This window comes from Carcharhinus amblyrhynchos, chromosome 8 (assembly GCF_965287045.1).
Source record: "Carcharhinus amblyrhynchos chromosome 8, sCarAmb.v2.hapA, whole genome shotgun sequence".
NCBI lineage: Eukaryota > Metazoa > Chordata > Chondrichthyes > Carcharhiniformes > Carcharhinidae > Carcharhinus > Carcharhinus amblyrhynchos.
In genome coordinates, this window is record NC_137331.1 from 126096188 (window position 1) to 126122780 (window position 26593).

The following is a 26593-nucleotide window of genomic DNA, read 5'->3' on the forward strand; positions in this document are numbered from 1 at the left end:
GTTGAAAAATATTTGAGACTGTGTGAGAGAGAGAGAGGTTTGAAAGTTGCGATTGCCTTTGCATGGAATGCATGCCACTGTGATTTGAAGTGAGTGCTATCAAAGGAATGAATTCAGTTCCTCACTGGTGCAAGTCCCAGCGCAAAACTTGGCAGCAGAGCCGACCCCCTCCCACCAGCCACCAACCCCTTTCTCCCGGCACTTAATCCCGGAGAAGACAGAGTAGGGGAGGAATGGACGAGCTGTGTTGTGTAGGGAGGGGGAGGGGCTGGAATCAGCGTGCCAGGCGGACTTGGGAGTGTTGCAATTTCCTTTGCAGGCTGAAGTTGCTGAGAAAGTTTGCTGACTGCACAGTGCCGTGGCTCTGTGTTCGGCTCATTCACGTGAGGCAAGCGAATGCAAAGGAGCCAGATTTGTACAGACGAGACAATGTCGCAGTAATTGCAGACGTCAGTGACCTGTTGCAGAAACCTCCTGTCTCGTTTGGTGACTGCAGCAAAAACAAATCCCAGTCACAAGGATGTGCATCTGAATGTTGGTGTGTCTGGTGGCCGTCACACTGTGGAGAGTGAGGCTTCCTTAGTGACTGAGGAACAGAGAACCTGCAGGTAAAGGCGCTGGTGTGGGGATGGAAGAGATTGATCCAGGCACCCTGTCGGAAGTCACTGTTCACTATTTCATTGTGGCTCCGGTTGAATATTTATCAGGTTTAGCTGGGCCAGAATAGGGAGTCTGTGCCAAGGCTGGAAAGTGCAGAGACTCGAAGTGTTTGTGAAAGTGACTCACAGTTATACGGGCACCAGGAAGGAATTGAAGCCAGCCAGAGTTAAATGATGCGACCATGTTGAGCTGATTTAATTTATTGTAGCTCCAAACCGAAATTTCCCCTCCCTCATTCTTTTTAAAATCCTATTTTCATCTCAGGTATTTTCAAGGTGATTGTGTGTGCTATGCACACATGGATGTCCATTTGTGTGTGACACACTTGTACATGTGTTCAAGTGTGTAATATGTTTGCATGGTGCATGATGCGCTTGTACGCTTGACTGCATGAGCAATATGTTTCCCTGTGTTTTGTTCTTCGTTACAGCTCACACGCCAGTGTACAAGATGCACTTGTACTACTGTCAGCAGGCTGGAGCAAACACTCGGGTTCCTGTGTGGTAGAGAAAGGAAGATCCCTGTCAGGCTGTAACCACACACAGGGCCACAGGACAGACAAAGACATTTTGAAACTAAGATTCCACAAACATGCTTCCTATGGAACCTTCAGACTGAGAAAAATACTAAATGAGACCCATGATGCCCATTTCCTGCTGGCTGCTGTTTCAGAGGTGGAAAACACGGCGAGAGGACATTCCTGACTCAATGGTGGTCCAGCCTCGTGAGTGCAGGGAGTGACAGAACCCAAGACTGGTTTGAGACAGTGCAGCATTCCCTCAATACTCACCATCTGACTGTGCAATTTCCCCTTAGCACTGACCCTCTGACAGTGCAGCACTCCCTCAGCACTGACCCTCTGACAGTGCAGCACTCCCTCAGCACTGACCCTCTGACAGTGCAGCACTCCCTCAGCACCGACCCTCTGACAGTGCGGCACTCCCTCAGCACCGACCCTCTGACAGTGCGGCACTCCCTCAGCACCGACCCTCTGACAGTGCGGCGCTCCCTCAGCACTGACCCTCTGACAGTGCGGCGCTCCCTCAGCGCTGACCCTCTGACAGTGCGGCGCTCCCTCAGCGCTGACCCTCTGACAGTGCAGCACTCCCTCAGCACTGACCCTCTGACAATGCGGCACTCCCTCAGCACTGACCCTCTGACAGTGCGGCACTCCCTCAGCACTGACCCTCTGACAGTGCGGCACTCCCTCAGTACTGACCCTCTGACAGTGCGGCACTCCCTCAGCACTGACCCTCTGACAGTGCGGCACTCCCTCAGTACTGACCCTCTGACAGTGCAGCACTCCCTCAGCACTGACCCTCTGACAGTGCGGCACTCCCTCAGCACTATGCTTTATTGTCAGCCTGGAATATGGGCCTCAGGCAATTGTGCTGCCCACTGGGCCATGGTTGATGGCATTGCTGAGAGAGAGAATAAACCTGGAATTGATATGGGAGAAAGGCGGATTAACATGGAGTTAGAGGTCCAATGAGTTGTGATCATATTGACTGATGGAACAAGCCCGAGGGACTCAATAGCTTCCTCCTGTTAATGTGTTCGTTGTACAGAGTGAAAACGCAACACACTAAATCTGAAGCATGTGTAAACCTCTGCCTGTTCAGCCTTGCTAGCCAAGCATTTTCAACCGTGCTGCATTGCAAATTGCTCCAACCACACATCACTCAATGACCTTGAGCCATGTCCCTTCACCGCAATAATCATAAGATATGTTCCTCCATCAGACCAATCACAGAACTCCCATTGCCAAGCTTATCCCACTGCCCCGCTCTCTCCACATAGCTCAGTATCAATCCCCAAACTAATCCCACTGCCCCACTCTCTCCCCATAGCTCTGTATCAATCCCCAAACTAATCCCACTGCCCCACTCTCTCCCCATAGCTCTGTATCAATCCCAAACTAATCCCACTGTCCCCCGCTCTCTCCCCATAGCCCTGTATCAATCCCCAAACTAATCCCACTGTCCACTCTTTCCCCATAGACCTATATCAGTCTGTAAACTAATCCCACTGCGCCCCCCGCTCGCTCCCCATAGCCCTGTATCAATCCCCAAACTAATCCCACTGCCCCCTGCTCTCTCCCCATAGCCCTGTATCAATCCCTAAACTAATCCCACTGCCCCACTCTCTCCCCATAGCCCTGTATCAATTCCTAAACTAATCCCACTGCCCCCCTGCTCTCTCCCCATAGCCCTGTATCAATCCCTAAACTAATCCCACTGCCCCACTCTCTCCCCATAGCCCTGTATCAGTCCCCAAGATAATCCCATAGCCTTGTACCAATTCCCAAATTAATCACACAGCCTGCTGTCTCCTCATAGCCCTGTATCAATCCCCAATCTAATCCCACTTCCCGTGCTCTCCCCATAGCTCTATATCAGTTTCCAGACTAAACCCACTGCTCCAGCCCCTCCCCATCCCCCTTTAACATCCTTCACTTCAAACATTTTACCTAAAGTTACTTATCTTCAATTTAATAATATGAATGTTGTTAGCAAAGTTGGTATTTAATGCTTGCCTCTAGTTGCTGTTGAGGATTTATTGGTGGACTGATTTCCTAAAACTCATGCTTTCGTCTCTAACTTAAAGAATTCATGTGGCAAGTCTTTCATGCGCAAATAACCCTCTGTGTGGAGGTACTTCTTGCAAACCCTTCTCTTCAATATCGTGGACCCCCTTTTGACACCACAGCCAGTGAGAAAAGCCTTCCCAAACCCTGTAATGTTGAAAACAATCTCTACTAAATCTCTTTGGAGAATGGAATGGTGTCATCATTCAAACTTAATTCCCAGATGGAGGAAGGACATTTTCCTAGGATTTAGGATTTTTTTGATTGGGAATCGCAGAATTGGATGTGAAAAGTGAATGGAGTCACTGAAGGCGCTGCTGTTTTTACAATCATAACCCCTCTGACCATTCTGAATGGGAGTGTGTGAAGCTGAGCAGGTGTTAACGCTGTGTGAGATGTTGGAGTGTCCTATCTCGAGCAACCTGTACAGAGCTCCTACTCCCAGCTCAGTCATTAACTACTTTCCACAGGGCATGGAGCCAAGTAACTAAGGTGATCCCAGGCAGCCATGTTATGAAGAAATTTTGGAATTCAAGCTTGTTTACTTTGACTGAATTCATTTGAGGTTTTTGAGGATTGCTGGGAGTTGCAGCATTGTTGAGTGTTGTGAAATAACTAGCAAGGCACCAGCTCAATAATTACAACTGCAGCAGAGACTGCTGTCAGAACCCAACATGCCTGATGTTGTGTGAAAAAGGATTAGGTGACAGTGGGAGAACTTCAGAACCAGAGCCAAGAGAAATTGTTGTTGGAGTTCAGCAACTTCAGAGCTGAGAGAATAAGAAAGTTAAAGTTTATTTATTAGTGTCACAGTCGGCTTACATTAACACTGCAATGAAGTTACTGTGAAAATCCCCTCGTCGCCGCAGTCTGGCGTCTGTTCGGGTACACTGAAGGAGAATTTAGTATGGGCAGTCCACCTAACCAGCAAGTCTTTTGGACTGTGGGAGGAAACCCATGCAGATATGGGGAGAATGTCCAAACTCCACCCAGACAGTGATCCAAGCCAGGGATCGAACCCGGGTCCCTGGTGCCCTGAGGCAGCAATGCTAACCACTGTGCCACCATGCCTACTTAAAGAGAAGATACTGAGGTATCCTCACTGCTTGTATGGAATTAGAAACATAGGCCGGGATTTTCCAGCCCCACCGTGGCCAGGTCTGCCACAGGAGATTCAACAACCCAGACAAAAATTTGTTGAACTTCGGCGTGATCAGACAATCCCAGTAACAGGCCGGACTGGAAATAGAATCTTGCAGCATAGAAGTCACGTAGAAATTATAACCCAGATCCTCTCACGATGTGGGCATTGCTGGTGAGGGTAACGGGATTGCTGCGCCGCACCCCCACCCCCACCCCCACACACACCAATAACCCCATTCAGATAGACTGGGCAGCGACCATCCCTGCTCACACTGAGAGTGGCTTTCATGAGAAACATGCCTGAGTCTGCTTTATCAGTGCTTTAGGGAGCACAGTGTACCCACATCTCGTCATGCTTTGATTCTCTTCATCTCTTTATTATTTGCTTTTTATTTTTAATAAGTCCAGCCTTTGTAGCATTACATTGGGAGAGCCAGGGCCCAGTGCTAATGAGGTCGCTTTGTGATGGGAGGGTGGATGTGAGCGAGGAATTGATCTGGACTTGCAGGTCTGACATAATCCCCATTTTAACATCACAAACTCAGTCATTGTGTTTGTATAATACTTTGATTTTATGCTATTATTTATGGTTTAAAGACACACTATTGCAGTAGAAAGAATTTCTTTTGCAAGGATGATTGGAAAGGAGTGGAAGACTTTGGGTCTTCCAGCCAGGAGAGGAGGAGGTCATTCAGCCCATCAAGTCTGTTCCCCAATGAGATCATGGCTGATGTATATCTGAACTCCACACACACACACACAAACACGCACACACACACGCACACACACACACACACACACACACACACACACACACACACCCCACCCCCCCCAGGAATCTAGTTCCAGTTTTCAGATTATACCCACTTTCTCCATCGTCCTTTTCAAACCTTTTAAACATTGTACAAACGCCTCAATGAGCGCATCCCACAGTATTCTATATTAAGAGCATGAGTCGGCTCTGTAACTCTGGTGGGCATTCCTGTCGGTAACAATATAGCTGGAAAATTCAAATACAGAAATCTGAAATGCTGTGGCTATAGGGTGGCACGGTAGCACAGTGGTTAGCACTGCTGCTTCACAGCTCCGGGGATCTGGGTTCAATTCCTGGCTCGGGTCACTGTCTGTGTAGAGTTTGCACATTCTCCTCGTGTCTGCATGGGTTTCCTCTGGGTGCTCCGGTTTCCTCCCACAGTCCAAAGATGTGCGGGTTAGGTTGATTGGCCGTGCTAAAATTGCCCCTTAGTGTCCTAAGATGTGTAGGTTAGAGGGATTAGTGGGTAAAATATAAATGGGGGTAGGGCCTGGGTGGGTTTGTGGTCATTACAGACTCGATGGTCTGAATGGCCTCTTTCTGTTCTTGAGGAGATTTTAACTCTAGTTGAGTTCTTCGATAATGTGACTGAACACATTGACGAAGGAAGTGCCGTGGACGTGGTGTACATGGACTTCAGCAAGGCGTTTGATAAGGTCCCCCATGCAAGACTTCTTGAGAAGGTGAGAGGGCATGGGATCCGAGGGCCTTTGGCCTTGTGGATCAAGAACTGGCTTGCCTGCAGAAGGCAGAGAGTGGTTGTGGATGGGTCTTTTTCTGAATGGAGGTCAGTCACCAGTGGAGTGCCCTAGGGATCTGTTCTAGGACCCTTGCTGTTTGTCATTTTCATAAATGACCTGGATGAGGAAGTGGAAGGATGGGTAAGTAAGTTCGCTGATGACACGAAGGTCGGTGGTGTTGTGGATGGTCTGGAAGGATGGCAAAAGTTGCAGCAGGACATAAATAGGATGCAGGACTGGGCGGAGAAGTGTCAGATGGACTTCAACGCGGATAAATGCGTAGTCGTCCATTTTGGCAGAACCAACGGGATGAACGAGTACATTATCAAGGGCAGGAGCCTTGGAAGCAGAAGGATCTTGGGGTCCGGGTCCACAGGACTCTTAAATCGGCCTCACAGGTGGAAGAGGTGGTCAAGAAGGCGTATGGTGTACTGGCCTTCATAAATCGAGGGATTGAGTTTAGGAGTCGGGAGGTAATGCTGCAACTTTATAAGACCCTTGTCAGGCCTCATTTGGAGTACTGTGCGCAGTTCTGGTCGCCTCACTATAGGAAAGACGTAGAAGCTATTGAAAGGGCACAGAGGAGATTTACAAGGATGTTGCCTGGACTGGGAGGCATGCCTTATGAAGTTAGGTTGAGGGAACTGGGTCTCTTTTCCCTGGAGAGACGTAGGTTGAGAGGCGACCTGATAGAGGTTTATAAAATGTTGAGAGGAATAGATAGGGTGGATTCTCAGAGGCTATTTCCCCGGGTTGAAATGGTCGCTACGAGAGGACACAGATTTAAGGTGCGGGGAGGAAAGTACAGAAGTGATGTTAGGGGTAAGTTTTTCACTCAGAGGGTGGTGAGTGAATGGAATCGGCTGCCGTCAGTGGTGGTGGAGGCGAACTCGCTGGGGTCTTTTAAAAGACTTCTGGATGAGTATTTGGGGTTTTATGGGATTGGGGGTTATAGATAGGTGTTGATGTGATCGGCGCAACTCGTGGGCCGAAGGGCCTGTTTGTGCTGTAGTGTTCTATGTTCTATGTTCTAGATCAAAACAACGTAGCTGTAAAGGCAGTGAATTTCTAGAATGTATTCAGGACAGTTTTCAGGAGCATTGGGTCAAATTTTCCACTCCACTCAGTACGGGAGCCATAGCGGGTGCAGGGTAGACCATGGAAAGGCCCATTGACCTCGGGCGGGATTTTCCTGTTTCAGGGTAAGCGCGGCTGGAAAATCCTGCCCATTATATTTTAACACTAATTAGGGAACGGCTCTTATGGGATTTAGTGATAAACCCAGAGAGACAAACACATCAAGGGAGTGGTAAACTGTGGCAGCTGCAATTCAATTTGTAAGGCCAGATACTTTGAATCTAAGGAAGATTAATTGGGATCCTTGCTTGCTGAGAGAGATTAGGAACTGTGGAAGAGCAAAGGGATTTAGATCCTCAAAGTAGGTATCAAAAGTAATGAAAAAGTTTTGTCTCAAAGGTTTCCAAAGTGAGGAAGCTTCAGTTGGATCGAGCTTTTTTCAGAGTCAATCTGGAGAGCTGTGATCAGTACTTGGCACCGGACCTCAGGAAAGCTAAGATAAAAACAAATTACTGCAGATGCTGGAATCTGAAACAAAAAATGGAAAATGCTGGAAAATCTCAGCAAGTCTGACAGCATCTATGGGGAGAGAATAGAGCCAACGTTTCAAGTTTGGATGATGCTTTGTCAGAGTTGGGGAGAGTTGGAGCAGTTGGGGGCTGGATAGAGGGCCAATGATGGGTGGAGGCCGGGGAGAGATTGACAAAGCTGTCACTGACAAGAAGACAAAGGGAATGTAATTGGTGGTGATTGTGGCTAGGAAGAGTACTGTTAGCGGCACATTAGAGATCAGAATGTGTAAATGACGCAGCAAAGGTAAGCAAAGGACAACATGAGACATGATGGCCCTGGTGGGGAGGGGAGGGAGTCAGTGGTTGGCAGGGGGAAGATGTAAAGCTAGATAAAAAGGAGATGGAAAAATGAAGCAGTGGAAGAAATGAAAATAAATTGATAATAAAAATGGGGTGAAGGTGAAGAAGAGAGCTCTTTGTCTGAAGTTGTTGAACTCAGTGTTAAATCCGGAAGATCTTTTATCTGTTCTCTCTCCACAGCAGCTGTCAGGCATGCTGAGATTTTCCAGCATTTCCTGTTTATGGCTCAGGAAAACTAAACTCCGCCCCAGAGTGGGTACAGCACAAATTCACCAGAATGATACCAAGACTTGAAGGGTTAAATTATGTTAACGAGTTGCATAGACTAGACTTGTATTACCTTAAAGTTAGAAGGCTGAGGTTCCTGTTGGTTGAAATAATTCAGGGATTTGATAAGAGAAACGATTTCCGCTGCAGCAAAAGAGAGTAAGTACATTCTAAAGGTAGACTGTTCAAGAGCAAAGTGAGGAAGCACTTTTTCACACAACCAGCCTCCCGTCCGTTGACTCTGTCTACACTTCCCACTGCCTCAGCAAAACAGCCAACATAATTAAGGACCCCACACACTCTGGGCATTCTCTCTTCCGTCAGGAAAAAAATACAAAAGTCTGAGGTCACATACCACCCGATTCAAGAACAGCTTCTTCTCTGCTGCTGTCAGAGTTTTGAATGGACCTACCTTGCATTAAGTTGATCTTTCTCTACACCCTAACTATGACTGTAACACTACAGACTGCACTCTTTCGTTTCTTTCTCTATGAACGGTATGCTTTGTCTGTATAGCACGCAAGAAACAATACTTTTCACTGTATGTTAACACATGTGACAATAATAAATCAAATCAAATTAAACACAAAGTAGTAGTCTCTCGCCCAGAAAAATGGGATGATCTTGGCCTTTTGGCTAAGATCAGGTGTCGGTTTTGTTGTCCTGTACTTGATAGAAGTCGATGAGGTTACACTGAGGCTTCATTTGAAGCATTTTTTTAAATGGTATCTGGGCCTTTTGGTTAAGATGCAAATGAGATCAAGCACTGGAGAGGTTGCAATGCCTGCCCCTATCAGCCTGGATCATGTAAATCAAGCTGAAGACAGGAAGAGGCTTGCCTGTCTTGTCAGCTTAGATCTGGAATGTCTCACTGGTTGAGACTTTGAATTGGATTCTGATTGGATTTGTTTGGATATAGCAGAAAAAAATGAGATTGGATGAGATAGTGTCAGTTGTGGCTTTGAGATGGGTGGATTTTAGTTGCACAAGGGTATCAAGGGACCTGAAGCAAAAGCAGTAAATGGAGTTACGATACTGATCAGCCGTGATCTAATAGAATGGGGGTCCAGCCTCACAGCTCTAAATGACCACCTCCTGTTCCTAACATGCAGCAATCTGGCAAACAGAATAGTGGAACGGGCTGGAGTGGAAGGATTTCTCCACAGTTCAGGCTGAGGAGCTGGGAGATAACGAAATACCTCTGACAGGGAATGTTATTCCAGCATGTCAGGTTTCCATGGGCTGAAGATATTTCAATGGGAAAAACTGATCTGGAAGTGAGTCAGACAAGAAGTAGTGATGGACTTTGTTTCTCCTTAATCTTAATTTATAGGTTATGCTGTCCCAAAGACATTCACTGAAGCTGCGTGAAAAGGAAAAAGGTTAAAAAGTGACGTCTTCAGATACGCCTTCATCGCTACAGCAGATTAGCACGATGGACTCACCAGTTTCATCAGAGATTCACATCGTTGTTCAGTGTGTAAGTATCCAGAACCCTTTCCCCAATGTGAACAACTATGTACGTTGACCTGGGAACTGACAGTGTTGGGAAGTGTTTGAGGAAGAGGGGGTGGTGAGGGAGAGGGGATGGTGAAGGAGTTGTACTATCTCCAATGGATTCTGAGATAATGGCCCAGAATGTCGTGGGGGACAAAACAGTGAATTAACTGCACTCAGCATTATTATTACCAAGATACCCAGCAACTTGAGTGAGCAGGGAAAAGTCACACATTCTGATGCTCCACAAATTGTTGGACAGGTTGCACCGTGAAAGAAGGCGGCTACGAGGGGACCTTATTGAAACATATAAGATGATTAGAGGTTTAGATAGGGTGGACAGTGATAGCCTTTTTCCTCGGATGGAGAAAGTTAGCACGAGGGGACATGGCTTTAAATTAAGGGGGGGTAGTTATAGGACGGATGTCAGGGGTAGGTTCTTTACCCAGAGGGTGGTGAGGGATTGGAATGCCCTGCCTGCTGCAGTTGTAAATGCGCCTAGTTTGGGGGCGTTTAAGAGATCCATGGATAGGTTTATGGATGGTAAGGGTTTGGTTTAGGTTAGAGGGTCATTGTTTTTTAACTGGTCGGCGCAACATCGTGGGCTGAAGGGCCTGTTCTGCGCTGTAATGTTCCATGTTCTATGTTCTATGTGAGTGTCCCTGTTGAAATTCACTGCTTCATGTGCCCTGTAAAAGCTGGATTGATTACTGTTAATACAAATAAATCTCACTGCAGCGCCAGTAATTCATGTGGTAAGGAGCCTCTACATGATGTCACCTGTGGTCCTGACATGAGATCCAACCTTGGAGGCCCAAATGGGAAAAAGCTGAAGCTGTAAATTCCCAGAGCAGAAAGTAGTAAATTGTCCAGAGTGTTAGAACGTAGAACATTACAGCGCAGTACAGGCCCTTTCGCCCTTGATGTTGCGCTGACCAGTGGAACGAATCTAATGACTCTCTAACCTAAACTATTCCAATGTTATCCATATGCCTATCCACTGACCATTTGAATGCCCTTAAAGTTGGCGAGTCCACAACTGCTGCAGGCAGGGCATTCCACACCCTTACTACCCTCTGAGTAAAGTTAGTGCCTGGGTAGTATTTAGATGCTAGCCTTGCTATCCACTCTCCACTTAGTGCCGGAATACAATCTTTTTCAGGATGCAAAGCTTTTTTGACCCTTTTTGTATAGAATCTACAGCACACTTAGCCCATCTGGTCCATGCTGAAGTTTATGTTCCACTTTGGCCTCCTCCCACTCCTCTTCATTTCAATTGCTTAATCTTTCATTCCTTTCTTTCTCATGATTATCTACCTTCTCCTTAAACTCAACTATACTTCTGGCCTGAATCACTCCCTGTGACAGTGTTCCAGATTCTCATCACTCTCTGGGTAAAGACATTTCTTTTTAATTCCCTGTTGGATTTATTAGTGATCATATAATATTGCTGGCCTCCAGTTTTAGGCTCCCCACAGGTGGAGATATCTTTTGTAAAGCTACCCAATTGAAAGCTTTCATAGTTTAAAAGAGCACCCTGAGGTCACCCACCTCTCGCCAATTAGAATCACGGACAGTCACCATCCAGGGGTTTGCGGGAATCATGGAAACAAGGCTGATTGTTCAGCCTTTCTTGCCAGTTGGAGCTTCTCAGTTTTACTGTCATTCTTCCAGATGTGTTGTCTTTTGGATGAGCATATTAAGCTGTGGCTCCATCTGCTCTCTGAGGTGGTGTAAAAGATCCCATGCTACAAATTTATACAGGAGCACCAGAATTAGGAGTATTAGAGCAGGAGTAGGACATTTTGGTTCCTCAAGGCTGTCTGCTGCCATTCAGTGAAACCGTGACTGCTCTGCTGTCTAACTCCATAATCTTGCCTTTGTTCCATATCACTTAATGCAAGTCGTTGTATACTATAACCTATACTCATCCAGTCTGCCCCAACTTTGGAATGCGGGACTTAGGATATTTTCTCCTTCAGCTCATCCACACTCTGCCGCCCGGAACTTGACTTGTGCCAAGTTCCATTCATGTGTGCCCCTCTTTGCTCACTGACCTACACTGAGCCCTGATCCAATGATGTCTCAGAATTAAAGTTCTCAACTTCCTTCATGGCTTCGCCGTTCCATATCTCTGTAATTGTCCTACAACCCACTAGTAATGGCGTCTGCACTGCTGACCACTGACAAGCACCAGCTACCTGTGTCCTCCCCAGGCCTCTGTGTCCCTACCCGTTCTCCTTAAGACACTCCTTAAAGTCTATCTGTGACCAAGCTTTTAGCCATCTGCCCCAACATCTACTTATGTGACTCAGTGTTGTTTCTGCCGTGGGACATTTAATTGTGGTAAGGGTGTGTATCAGTGTAAGTTGTTGATTTATGTAAGTGGAGTGTTGCAAACTAATTTAAAAATGTTGTGAATATGTGATAAAAATGTTGGGAGCATGTTGAGACAAAATGGGATTGAATTTTCTGGGCAGGACATGTTAATGTACTAGATTTACACAGAGCCTGGAATACCAAACTATCATATCATTTTACATCAGCTCTGTAAACATAGAACACCTTTGCAAAAAACTGTTTGGCTTTTGTTGAGCAAGGGTACTTAGGCTACAAAACCAAGGTGTATAAATGAGAATTGAGTTACAGACAGACCAGGATCTAATTGGATGGTGCAACAAGCTCGAGTGAATGACTGGTCTCCTGTTCCTGCATTCCAAAATGTTCTACAGCGGTTGGAATTAAGAGGGGGAATTCCTTGTTAAGATAAGAGGACTGATGGCCTTGAATTTACAATGCCTTCTTGAACGTCTGACTGTGATAACAGTTAACTTTCGATGGCAGATTCTTTGCGAAGCAGTTTCTTTTGGCATTCTACTCTTCGATACATTTGTGAAGCTTTTGCATTTTATATGTTGAAAGGCCTAAACAGTTCTATGGATTTCCTGTTAAAATTTCACATTACAGAGAGGTTGAGCAGGCAAGCTATGTCTTTCATGTGATTTTCTATCCATTTCTTTCAATGTCATTTGTGATTCAGTAGCCCTCTGGTGTCTGTGTTAGAATTTTGTGGGTTCAGACTCACTTGGACTCTAGACTGACACTCCTGGTGCAGCACTCCCTGAGTGCTGCACTATCAGAAGTGCAGTCTTCCTAACGCAATGTTAAACTAAAGCTTAATTTCCCTTCTCCTTTGAACATAAAATTCCATGGTGTTTTAAAGAACTGAGGAGTTCTCCCTGGTGCCCTGATCAACATTTGTACCTCAAAACAGGTATCTGCACGCGACCATTTTACGTTTGTGGGATTTTGCTGTGCACAGATTATGGGGTTGGTAGCATAGTGATAATATGTCTGGATTAATAATCCATTGTTAATAAGGGGTAATTTAGCATGGCCAATCAACCTAACCTGCACATCTTTGGACAGTGGGAGGAAACCGGAGCACTTGGAGGAAACCCACCACAGGAAGAACATGCAAACTCCACAGTCACCCAAGGGCAGAATTGAACCCGAGTCCCTGACGCTGTGAGGCAGCAGTGCTAACCACTGCGCCGGTTCAATCAAGGCTTGCAAAATGAATTAGTCTGCTATCTCAAAAGTAGTTGCAGGGAGAAGGTAGGGGAATGGCATCAGGTGAATTGCTCCTTCAGAGTGCCAGTCCAGACACACAATGGGGCTGAATGGCCTCCTTAGAACATAGAACATTACAGCGCAGTACAGGCCCTTTGGTCCTCAATGTTGCACCAACCAGTGGAACCAATCTAATGACCCTCTAACCTAAACTATTCCAATGTTATCCATATGCCTATCCACTGACCATTTGAACGCCCTTAAAGTTGGCAAGTCCACAACTGCTGCAGGCAGGGCATTCCACGACCTTTCTACCCTCTGAGTAAAGAACCTACCTCTGACATCCGTCCTATAATTTACCACCCCTTAATTTAGAGCTATGTCCCTTTGTGTTAGCCATCACCATCCGAGGTAAAAGGCTCTCACTGTCCACCCTATCCAATCCTTTGATCATCTTGTATGCCTCAATTAGGTCACCTCGTAACCTCCTTCTTGCCAATGAAAATAACCTCAAGTCCCTCAGCCTTTCCTCATAAGACCTTCCCACCATACCAGGCAACATCCTGGTAAACCTCCTCTGCACCCTCTCCAATGCCTCCACATCTTTCTTATAATGCGGTGACCAGAACTGTACGCAATACTCCAAGTGCGGCCGCACCAGAGTTTTGTACAGTTGTAACATGACCTCACGGCTCTGAAATTCAATCCCTCTACCAATAAAAGCTAACACACCGTACGCCTTCTTAACAACCTTCTGCACTGTAAGAATTCGCTGTTATTCTAACCTGCCTCCTCTATACTCTTCGGCAGGGCACTCCAGACCTTAACCACTTGCTGTATGAAGAAGTTCTTTCCCATGTTGCTTTTGCTTCTTTTACCAATTATTTGAAATCTACACACTCTCATTCTTGATCCTTTCAAAAGTGGGAGCAGTTTCCCCCTATCCACTCTGTGCAGACATGATTCTAAAACCTCCATCACATTCCTCTCGTCCCTCCTGTCTCCAAAGCAGAGTCCCAATTCACGTTGGGATTCACACTTCTCCTGACAGAACTTCATCTGGCACCCATCAGCCCATTCCACCAACTTGTCCTCACAGAATGCTTTCAAGTTTCATACCAGCTGCAAGTTTTGATCTTCTGCCCTGTACACCTGGATCTAGCTCAGGAAAAGCAAGGGTCCCAACAGTAACTCCCTGGCGAACTCCAGTCGTAAACCTCCTCCAGCCCTAAAAGTTTCATCTGGTTCACAAATGTCCTATAGTGAAGGAAATCTGCCATCCTTACCCGGTCTGACCTACATGTGACTCCAGACCCACAGCAATGTGGTTTACTCTTAACTGCCCTCTGAAATGGTCTCAAACGACTCAATTAGATGGCAGTTCATCGTGGTCTTCTCAAGGGCACTTAGAGATGGGCAACAAATGCTGGCCTTGCGAGTGATGCCTACACCCCATGAAAGAAAAATTGACTGCCATGTTTTCTATCTTACAATGGTGACTACACTTCAAATTGTACAGCATTTTGGTTGCCCTGAGGTGCTGACTGGCAGTACAGAACCACAAGACTTTCTTTTGTATATCAGTAAATGCTGTGTTCCACAATAACAATCCGATGGATGATGTACTTGAGGCTGTGTTGTCCTTCAGAGCTGCCACCTTCCTGTGCTGTAGGTTACTGTCACTGAACATTCAGATGTATGAGAAGGTGACTGCTTCCCTCGCCCCGCCTCTGCCACTCTTACTGGCTCAACATCAGCTGATCCTTCACACTTTATTACAAATATTTGCAGAGTGGTGCAGGTCTCGGTTTTTCTGGAGCTGCATCTTGTTAATGAGTATCCCGTGGTGTAGGTCGTAGCACCATGTCCTTAAATCAACGGAGACCTTATCGGTCATTAGTAACTCAACATAACAAAGCAGCCCGTTCCGGGGACGAGGGTGTTGCTCGGGTTCAGTCTCTGGTGATAAAAGTGGTTATCGCGAAAGGCTATTACTATTTGATTTTTTGAGAGGAATTGGCAGCAGCGTTCTGGCTGTCTGCAGCTCAGAGAGACCAGGCACGCGGTGCTAAAGGATATTTCAGAGGCACCTACTGACACCAGTCATCTTTAACATGAGCAAGGTAAGGGCCATTTGTATCCTTATTCAGATGTAAAAGGAGAACAAATAGCTAAAGATAAAATATTTGATTTATTATTGTCACATGTATTAACATACAGTGAAAAGTATTGTTTCTTGTGCGCTATACAGACAAAGCACACTGTTCATAGAGAAGGGAACAAGAGAGTGTAGAACGCAGTGTTACAATCAGAAAAGAGTTAGAATAAAGTTTTAGAAGCATAGAACAAGTGTAAAAGATAAAATTAGAAGGTATGCTGGGCACAGCTTGCAAGAAGTCACCTCACTCTATTGCAATCTTGAGGCAAAAAAGTGCAGATTTTGATGTGTTATCTGATCATGGGTTAAATTTAGTTAAAAGATGGAGTGTAACTGTGGGTGTGAACAATCTCATAGCACTGTTCAAAGAAGGGCAGCATTCTCCTTGGTGTTCTGGCCAATATCTGTCCAAAAATTCTTAAAACCGCCTATTTAACCACTAGCACATTACTATTTGTGGGATCTATCTGTGTGCAAATTGGCTGCCACCTTTCTTACATTTTGACATTAACTGCAAAAGAAAAGTGCGTTATTAGGTCTGAACCGCTCTGGGATGCCCTGTTGCTGTGAAAGATGCTATATAAATGCAAGTCTCTTTTTAAGGAGTTTTGTTCTGCACATCAAGTATTTGTTGCTTGTGCAATATTTTGGGATATTTCTAAGGGGTGGGATATTGAGGCCTGGTGCGCGAATGTGTGTGAATTCAAAGGAGAGGATCAGTTTGCGCTGTGAAGCTCAGGATCTTCAATGGAATATTGATTTGATTTGATTTATTATTGTCAGATGCATTAACATACAGTGAAAAGTATTGTTTCTTGCGCGCTACCCAGACAAAGCATACTGCTCATAGAGAAGGAAAGGAGAGGGTGCAGAATGTAGTATTACAGTCATAGCTAGGGTATAAAGAAAGATCAACTTAATGCGAGGTAAGTCCATTCAAAGTTCTGATGGCAGCAGGGAAGGAACTGTTCTTGAGTAGATTCGTACATTACCTCAGACTTTTGTATCTTTTTTCCGATGGAAGAAGGTGGAAGAGAGAATGTCCGGGATGTGTGGGGTCCTTAATTATGCTGGCTGCTTTTCTGAGGCAGTGGGAAGTGTAGACAGAGTCAATGGATGGGAGGCTGGTTTGAGTGATGGACTTCACTCAGGATCCTTTGTGGTTTGTTGCGGTCTTGGTCAGAGCAGGAGCCCATGCCAAGTTGTGGTACAACCAGAAAGAATGCTTTCTCTGGTGCATCTGTAAATGTTGGTGAGAGTCGTAGCTGACATGTCAAATTTCCTTAGTCTTCTGAGAAAGTAGAGATGTTGGTGGGCTTCCTTAACTATAGTGTCAGGTGGGAGGTGAGGGAAGTGATTGCAGAGCCCCTGGCGATGATCTTTGCGTCGTCGATGGAGACGGGAGAGGTTCCGGAGGATTGGAGGATTGCAGATGTGGTTCCTAATTTCAAGAAAGGAAACAGGGATAGCCCGGGAAATTACCAACCGGTGAGTCTGACCTCAGTGGTTGGTAAGTTGATGGAGAGGCTTCTGAGGGACAAGATTAATGAGCATTTGGAGAAGTTTAGAATGATCAGAAATAGTCAACATGGTTTTGTCAAGGGCAGATTGTGCCTTACGAGCCTAGTTGAGTTCTTTGAGAATGTGACTGAGCACATTGACGAAGGAAGAGCGGTAGACGTGGTTTACATAGACTTCAGCAAGGCGTTTGATAACGTCGCCCATGCAAGACTTCTTGAGGAAGTGAGAGGGCACGGGATCCGGGGGCTTTGGCCTTGTGGATCCACAACTGGCTTGCCTGCAGAAGGCAGAGAGTGGTTGTGGATGGGTCTTTTTCTGCATGGAGGTCAGTCACCAGTGGAGTGCCCCAGGGATCTGTTCTAGGACCCTTGCTGTTTGTCATTTTCATAAATGACCTAGATGAGGAAGTGGAGGGATGGGTTAGCAAGTTCACAGACGATACGAAGGTTGGTGGTGTTGTGGATGGTCTGGAGGGATGTCAGAAGTTGCAGCATGACATAGATAGGATGCAAGACTGGGTGGAGAAGTGGCAGATGGACTTCAACGCAGATAAATGTGTAGTGGTCCATTTTGGCAGGACCAGTGGGATGAAGGAATACAATATCAAGGGTAGGAGTCTTAGCAGTGTTGAAGAGCAGAAGGATCTTGGGGTCCGGGTCCATAGGACTCTTAAATCGGCCTTGCAGGTGGAGGATGTGGTCAAGAAGGCGTATGGTGTACTGGCCTTCATTAATCGAGGGATTGAGTTTAGGAGTCGGGAGGTAATGCTGCAACTTTATAAGACCCTTGTCAGACCCCACTTGGAGTACTGTGCGCAGTTCTGGTCGCCTCACTATAGGAAAGACGTAGAAGCTATTGAGAGGGTGCAGAGGAGATTTACAAGGATGTTGCCTGGATTGGGAGGCATGCCTTATGAAGATAGGTTGAGGGAGCTGGGACTCTTCTCCCTGGAGAGGCAAAGGTTGAGAGGCGACCTGATAGAGGTTTATAAGATGTTGAGAGGAATAGATAGGGTGGATTCTCGGAGGCTATTTCCCAGGGCTGAAATGGTCGCTACGAGATTTAAGGTGCTGGGAAGCAAGTACAGAGGAGATGTTAGGGGTAAGTTTTTCACTCAGTGGGTGGTGAGTGAATGGAATCGGCTGCCGTCAGTGGTGGTGGAGGCGAACTCGCTGGGGTCTTTTAGAAGACTTCTGGATGAGCATATGGGATCTAATGGGATTGGGGGTTATAGATAGGTCTATGGCTTAGTAGGTATACAAGTGATCGGCGCAACTAGTGGGCCGACGGGCCTGTTTGTGCTGTAGTGTTCTATGTCGTATGTCAGCATAGGGGGACCAAGACAGGTTGTTAGTGATCTGGACACCTAAAAAATCTCAACCCTTTCTACTTCGTCTCTGTTGATGTAGACAGAGGCATGTTCTCCACTACGCTTCCTGAAGTCGATGACTATCTCCTTCGTTTTGTTGACATGGAGAGAGAGATTATTGTTACAGCACCAGTTCACCAGATTCCCTATATCATTCCTGTACACTCTCTCATCATTATTTGAGATCATTATGGTGGTGTCATCAGCAAACTTGAAAATTGAGTTGGAGGGGAATTTGGCCGCACAGTTATGGGTGTATGGGGGCCGAGGACACAGTCTTGTGAGGAACCAGTGTTGAGGATGATCATGGAGGAGGTGTTGTTGCTGATCCTTACTGATTGTGGTCTCACCATACTGGCTCGGGTATTTGATCTCTCAGCACATATTTATGGTTCTAACAGGAAGCATCTCCAACCTTGAGGAAGTCAAACTACAGCTGGAAAAAAAAGCTACAAGGTGGTTTTGAATTGCAATGTTGAGGAAAGATTTTTTGTTACACAAGGATCTTTTCACGGTTCAATACTTTATCGATTGTGTTAATCAAACAAAATTAGCAGCTGTTGATATAGCAAGATCTGATCTGCCGCAGTATAGCCTCTGGCTGCTCAATCTGCTGTCCAGTCTTCTCTAATGAGAGTGCTTGCTGTTTGACTAATTCACATTTACAGTGCAGCTAATGTTTCTGTAATGAACTCTTGGAATATGGGAGTCACTCACAATCAGTAGTTTTTGCCCTCCTCTGGTCAGCTTTGGAAAGTGTGAGCTTGCAGGCTTGGGTCAGCCTGGGTGGGATGTTCCTTCAGAGAGTTGGTGCAGACTCGGTTGGCTGATTGGACTTTTTTTGTACTGTGGGGAAAGTGGCAATGGGCCTCAAGAGCAGTTTGATACATCTGTGTGTCTTGCTTGCAGCACTTAGACTGGAGGGTAGTTTAAGAGTCAGTCATATTAATGTAGTCACACGTGGGCCAGACTAACTAAAGACATCAGGTTTCAAATCTCTCCGTAACCTCATCCTCTGCATCCTTCAAGCCCCGGTCTCTGAGGCATCTCGGAATCATTTCACCCCATCATTGACAACAATCTGAACCCTAAAATCTGGAAGTCACTCTCTAACCTTCTCTGTCTCTCTGTGTCAGCTAAACCGTTAGGCTCCTGCAAAGTGTTTTGGGTTGTTTCCACACCTTAGTGGTGCTATACAAATGCAATTTCTTGCCAGTGAACCAGTTGTGTTTTTACAAAAAGGCAGTAGCTTCGTGGTCACTTTCATGGATCCAGGGTGTAAACCACTCTGACATTGATTGGGATTTATGTGCCTGTCATCAAAGTGCGAGATGGGTGTTATTGGCTGAGCTTTGATCCTGTAACCCTGTAAATCATCACTTTACCACTGGTCATAGATCATAGAATGTCATCATAGAATTTCTACAGTGCACAAGGAGGTCATTCAGCCCATTGAGCCTGCTCCAACCACAATCCCATCCAGTTCCTATCCCCGTAACCCCATACATTTACCCTTCCAGTCCCTCTGACACCAAGGGGCAACTTAGCTTGGCCAATCCACCTAACCCACATATCTCTGGAGTGTGGGAGGAAACCGGAGCTCCCAGAGGAAACCCACACCGACACAGGGAGAAAATGCAAACTCCACACAGACGGTGACCGAGGCCAGAATTGAACCTGGATCTCTGGCGCAGTGAGGCAGCAATGCTAACTGTTATGCCACCGTGCTGTCCATTATTTCATAAGATTCCTATGAAGAGTTTTAGAACATTACAGCGTAGTACAGGCCCTTCGGCCCTCAATGTTGCGCCGACCAGTGGAACCAATCTAATGACCCTCTAACCTAAACTATTCCAATGTTATCCATATGCCTATCCACTGACCATTTGAACGCCCTTAAAGTTGGCGAGTCCACAACTGCTGCAGGCAGGGCATTCCATGCCCTTACTACCCTCTGAGTAAAGAACCTACCTCTGACATCCGTCCTATAATTACCACCCCTTAATTTGAAGCTATGTCCCCTCATGTTAGCCATCACCATCCGAGGTAAAAGGCTCTCACTGTCCACCCTCTCCAATCCTTTGATCATCTTGTATGCCTCAATCAGGTCACCTTGTAACCTTCTTCTCTCCAATGAAAATAACCTCAAGTCCCTCAGCCTTTCCTCATAAGACCTTCCCACCATACCTGGCAACATCCTAGTAAACCTCCTCTGCACCCTTTCCAATGCCTCCACATCTTTCTTATAATGCGGCGACCAGAACTGTACGCAATACTCCAAGTGCGGCCGCACCAGAGTTTTGTACAGTTGTAACATGACCTCACGGCTCTGAAATTCAATCCCTCTGCCAATAAAAGCTAACACACCGTACGCCTTCTTAACAACCTTATCAATCTGGGTGCCAGCTTTCAGGGAGCTATGCACATGTACCCCGAGATCTCTCTGCTTGTCAACACTACTAAGAGTCCTTCCATTAGCCCTATATTCTGTACTCCTGTTACTCTTACTAAAGTGAATCACCTCACACTTTTTTGGGATGTGTTAAAAGTGCTACACAAGTGTAAAGTTGTTGTAATCCGGGAAGGTGCTGTGTGATTCAGGGTTAAACAAACAAGGTTTCCAAAGCACAAAACAGTGCAGATTCTGGAAATATGAAACAAGAAGGGAAGGTCCTGGAAGCACTCAACCTGGCAAACTCGCATCTCTGGAAAGGAAAAAGGTTAATCTATATAGTCCTTTATTAGAATTGTCATTTATTTTGAATTAGAATTCAGTTTTTAAAATCTGGGGATCAGTAAAAATGAGCACATTGTTATATCAGACTAAAGAGGGGCAGTAAATGCCAGCTGTGACCATATCCCAAGAATGAAGAAGAAAAAGTACAGTTTAGCAAGTTAACAAGAGTAAGCGATAGTTAAATGATGCAGTCATGCCATAGTACAAGATGAATTCAAACTCTTGCAGCAAGAAAGTCTTCGCAACTGTTGAATTAACTGGGATTTGGAGTGGAGCCATAGGCCATGAAGTTATCTCTGAGATGTTTGTTTTTAGCATTTGTCCTTTAGTCGGTCACACTACCGATAACTTTGTTTTTACCATGATTTCTGGATAACACCCACTTTCAAGTCCCAGCAGCCACTAAGTAGTACCAATGACTTTCAAGCCCTGTTCAAGTGCGAACATTTGTTTATCATTCCAATATGGAAATTTTCAGGTTCAATCCTTTGCCCAAATGCTGCTGAAACTTTCAATCCTGACTTCTGACACCTCTGCACTCTCCTGCCTGGTCTCTGATTATCTACCTGCTAGGATAGGCCCTGTGTGGGATTGTTATCAGTGCAGGCTGAATGGGCCGAATGGCCTCCTTCTGCACTGGAGGGTTTCTATGATTCTAATACACTTTTCCGCATGGAGTTTAATGCGGAAAAGTGTGAGGTAATTCACTTTCACAGGAATTACAGATGTGTACAGTATAGGGCTAACGGTAGGACTCTGAATAGTGTGGATGAACAGAGGGATCTAGGTGTATTTGTGCACAGATCCCTGAAAGTTGGGAATCAAGTAGATAAGGTAGTTAGGAAGGCATACGGTGTCTTGGCGTTTATTGGTAGGGGGATTGAATTTAGGAGCCACAACGTCATGTTGCAACTGTACAAAACTCTGGTGCGTCCGCACTTGGAGTATTGTGTGCAGTTCTGGTCCCCACATTATAGGAAGGATGTGGAGGCATTGGAGAGGGTGCAGAGGAGGTTTACCAGGATGTTGCCTGGTATGGAGGGAAGGTCCTATGAGGAGAGACTGAGGGATTTGAGGTTGTTTTCGTTAGAAAGAAGGCAGCTAAGAGGGGACCTTATTGAAACATATAAGATGATTAGAGGTTTAGATAGGGTGGACAGTGATAGCCTTTTTCCTCGGATGGAGAAAGCTAGCACGAGGGGACGTAGCTTTAAATTAAGGGGTGGTAGTTATAGGATGGATGTCAGGGGTAGGTTCTTTACCCAGAGGGTGGTGAGGGATTGGAATGTCCTGCCTGCTGCAGTTGTAGATGCGCCTAGTTTGGGAGCGTTTAAGAGGTCCGTGGATAGGTTTATGGATGGAAAGGGATTGGTTTAGGTTAGGGGGTCATTGCTTTTCTCTTAATTGGTCGGCGCAACATTGTGGGCCGAAGGGCCTGTTCTGCGCTGTAATGTTCTATGTTCTAATATCTGTCAAATGTTGCATCCTTTTCCTCTTAACTTTCCATCCCCATTGCCCTGTTCTCGCTAACTGAAATGAGCAATTTGAATATCAACAAGATACAAACCTGACTGATGAATAGTCTCGTAGTCGTTGATGGTTTTGGCTAGAGGAAGAACGGACACTGGAGTTCACCCATGTTTAGGCGGGAGCTGGCTGGGATTTGGGCAGTGAGTTTCCCGTGGGAAGACCCAGAGTTTGAGGAATGATATTGAGCTTTACTCTTTACTCGAAGGGTGACTACAAGAAGCATCCAGATTTCAGAATGTGGTTTCCAAGTAAACTTGTTCTGTGCTGATCAGCTGAAACGCACTTGTTTTCCTATACTCAACGCTGTAGGAATTCTGAATGTTTGTGTGTGTTTTTAGAAGCTGCAGAGAAGTGGCTCAGAGGCTTAAGGAGGGATTAGTAAAGTTCCTTTTAAATATCTGAGTCACTCTGAAGTTACAAACAGAAAAGGTCGAACACAATACAAGGCTTGAGAACTTGAGCAGAATGATTTTTTTTAGAGATAAAAGGAACTCTGGGGTTGCTGGTAATCCTGAAATGAAAACAGAAAATGCTCCAAATACTCAGAGGGCCGTTTAGTTTGAGGGTGAAACAAATGCTTAATTGTTTTTAGTGGGACTCCTATCAAAACTGGGGAGGTGATGGCCTAGTAGTATCATCACTAGACTATTAATCCAGAAACTCAGCTAATGTTCTGGGGGCCCGGGTTCGAATCCCACCATGGCATCTAATGGAATTTGAATTCAATTAAAAAAAAACTGGAATTATGAATCTACTGATGACCATGAAACCATTGTCGATTGTCAGATCTGGTTCACTAATGTCCTTTAAGGAAGGAAACCTGGTTTGGTCCACATGTGACTCCAGAGCCACAACAATGTGGTTGACTCTCAACTGCCCATGGGCAACTAGGGATGGGCAATAAATGCTGGCCAGCCAGAGATGCCCACGTCCCACAAAATTAATAAAAAAGAAGTCCATGCCCTGTATAAATCCCAAACTAACTCATCTGGTTCACTAATGTCCTTTAGGGAAGGAAATCTGCTGTCCTTACCTGGTCTGGTCTACATGTGACTCCAGAGCCAGAGCAGTATGGTTGGCTCTCAACTGGCCTCAGGCATCTGGGAATGGGCAATAAATGCTGGCTGGCCAGTGACGCCCATGTCCCAGGAATGAATAAAACTGGTTGGCCACCTTTCAAACACAGCCCATTTTCTTTTCTGTTACAGAGGAGGAAGCTGTTTTTATTGAGGGCATTTCACAGGAGAACTGTGGGCAAGGCAATAGGTTTCCTTCCCAAAAGGATATCATTAATGAACAAAAACAAAAGGAAAATATTGTGGATACTGGAGATCTGAAATAAAAACAGAACATGCAAGAAAAGCTCAGCAGATCTGTTAACATCTGCAGAGAGAGGAACAGAGTTAACATTTCGAGCCCAACATGAGTTTCCTTCAGAACCAAATTATAGAACATAGAACACTACAACACAAACAGGCCCTTCGGCCCACAATTTGCGCCGATCACATCTATACCTACCAAGCCATAGAACTATCTGTAACTCCCAATCCCATTAAATCCCATATACTCATCCAGAAGTCTTTTAAAAGACCCCAGCGAGTTCGCCTCTACCACCACCGACGGCAGCCGATTCCACTCACTCACCACCCTCCGAGTGAAAAACTTTCCCCTAACATCTGCTCTGTACTTGCTTCCCAGCACCTCTCGTAGCGACCATTTCAGCCCTGAGAAATAGCCTCCGCGAATCCACCCTATCTATTCCTCTCAACATTTTATAAACCTCTATCAGGTCGCCTCTCAACCTTCATCTCTCCAGGGGGAAGAGACCTAGCTCCCTCGACCTATCTTCATTATGTTGTTGATAATCCAGCAGTTTTGTCACCTTTGCTGATCCAAATCCTTGAGTTGCAGATGTTTTGCACTGACTTTAAATTGCCGTAGTGGGATATGAACCTACGTTCTGTGGATCACTAGTCCAGTAATGTTGTCACAGCACCACTGTACCTTTGTGTTCTCAGCACCCTTAATTTTCCATCCCATCTCCTGGTCGCAGTGATCGCTCATCCCCCTTGTACCATCCTCCCTATCTCCCACACCCTTCTCCATTAAATAACAGGTATAAATTCTGGGAGGTGAGATGCGCCTTGTGAAGGTGACAGCATTTCGATTTGCTGAGTGCAGTGAGGACCTTATTGGAACTTGCAGCAAGAAGGGAGTGTGTACTGGCTGTGGTCTCTCGGTGCTGATGAATGGGACAAGAATTGCTCCGGCGTAAGTCAGTTATGGCTGACTAATATTTGTTGATGTGGATTGTGTTGGAAGCAGGCAGGTTTGATTCTGCACAGCAACAGCCACTTCATTCCCATGCTGATCTCTCAAAGGCCACTGTAGTAACAAAGAACTCAGTGCTCTGAAATCTCCACAATAAATCCATTAAATGGGCAACAACGGACATTCAGAGTTGAAGGTGTGTAATCCAAATGAATCGAACTCACATGCACCAGTCCCTAAGGGCCGCTGATACTTAGTGAGATTGAAAGAGTGAGAAGCACGTGGAGGCAGCGATTAGACATTCCAGACTGCTTTTAATAAAAGCAGATTGTTGGGGTATTGAAATGTGAGAGATCTCAGATTTTGTAATCGAAGAGAGAGTGTGGGTTAGAGATTCCAGTGACAGCTGACAAAGTCACATTATCTTCATGATGTGATCACAGGTGAATCCCAGCTCCGCTTCTGCTGTATAAATGCTGTTGCGGAAGAAGGAATATTTGAAATTAATGAATAGTATCTTATGCTGATAGCTGAAGTCACAAGTTAATAAGTGTCCTTGAGATCTACAAAATTGCATTCTTTTCCTGTAAGCATTATATTCTTTAGCAACGAGTTGGGCGGAACGGCCTGTTTCAGGTTGGGCGGAAGGGTCTGTTTCCATGCTGTAAACCTCTTTGACTCCATATAGTCCTGAGTTGAAGATAGGGTGAAGTGAATGAGACCCACCAAGTGTTAAACTGTCACTCAGCTGTTAGCCGAGACTCAGTCAGTGCCATCTCTCTGAGTCTGACAGTCTGATTGTTCACAATCCCACACCAGAAACTTCAACATCTGAGCTGACACCACTAATCTCCACTGTTCTGCGCTGTCAGAGGGTCAGTGCTGAGGGAGTGCCGCACTGTCAGAGGGTCAGTACTGAGGGAGTGCGACACTGTCAGAGGGTCAGTACTGAGGGAGTGCGACACTGTCAGAGGGTCAGTACTGAGGGAGTGCGACACTGTCAGAGGGTCAGTGCTGAGGGAGTGCCGCACTGTCAGAGGGTCAGTGCTGAGGGAGCGCCGCACTGTCAGAGGGTCAGTGCTGAGGGAGTGCCGCACTGTCAGAGGGTCAGTACTGAGGGAGTGCCGCACTGTCAGAAGGTCAGTGCTGAGGGAGTGCCGCACTGTCAGAGGGTCAGCGCTGAGAGAGTGCCGCACTGTCAGAGGGTCAGCGCTGAGGGAGTGCCGCACTGTCAGAGGGTCAGCGCTGAGAGAGTGCCGCACTGTCAGAGGGTCAGCGCTGAGGGAGTGCCGCACTGTCAGAGGGTCAGTGCTGAGGGAGTGCCGCACTGTCAGAGGGTCAGTGCTGAGGGGGCGCCGCACTGTCAGAGGGTCAGTGCTGAGGGAGTGCCGCACTGTCAGAGGGTCAGTACTGAGGGAGCGCCGCACTGTCAGAGGGTCAGTGCTGAGGGAGTGCCGCACTGTCAGAGGGTCAGTGCCGAGGGAGTGCCGCACTGTCAGAGGGTCAGTGCTGAGGGAGTGCCGCACTGTCAGAGGGTCAGTACAGAGGGAGTGCCGCACTGTCAGAGGGTCAGTGCTGAGAGAGTGCCGCACTGTCAGAGGGTCAGTGCTGAGGGAGTGCCGCACTGTCAGAGGGTCAGTGCTGAGGGAGTGCCGCACTGTCAGAGGGTCAGTGCCGAGGGAGTGCCGCACTGTCAGAGGGTCAGCAGTGCATGTGCTGTGTCCTCACATTGATGGCTTTCTGATTGCTAGTCAGCCCCGTACCCTCACATCACCAG

The 26593-nt window shown here is 46.2% G+C and overlaps 1 protein-coding gene across 1 annotated transcript in view; it reads left to right on the top strand.

Moving 5' to 3' along the window:
• LOC145346911 (anion exchange protein 2-like) overlaps positions 1-26593 on the top strand; it is a 271460-nt gene that overhangs the window by 111863 nt on the left and 133004 nt on the right. Inside the window, 1 exon segment of the mRNA XM_080194791.1 lies at positions 9494-9640. Coding sequence (XP_080050917.1) covers positions 9596-9640 — 45 coding nt within the window. The 5' untranslated portion in view covers positions 9494-9595.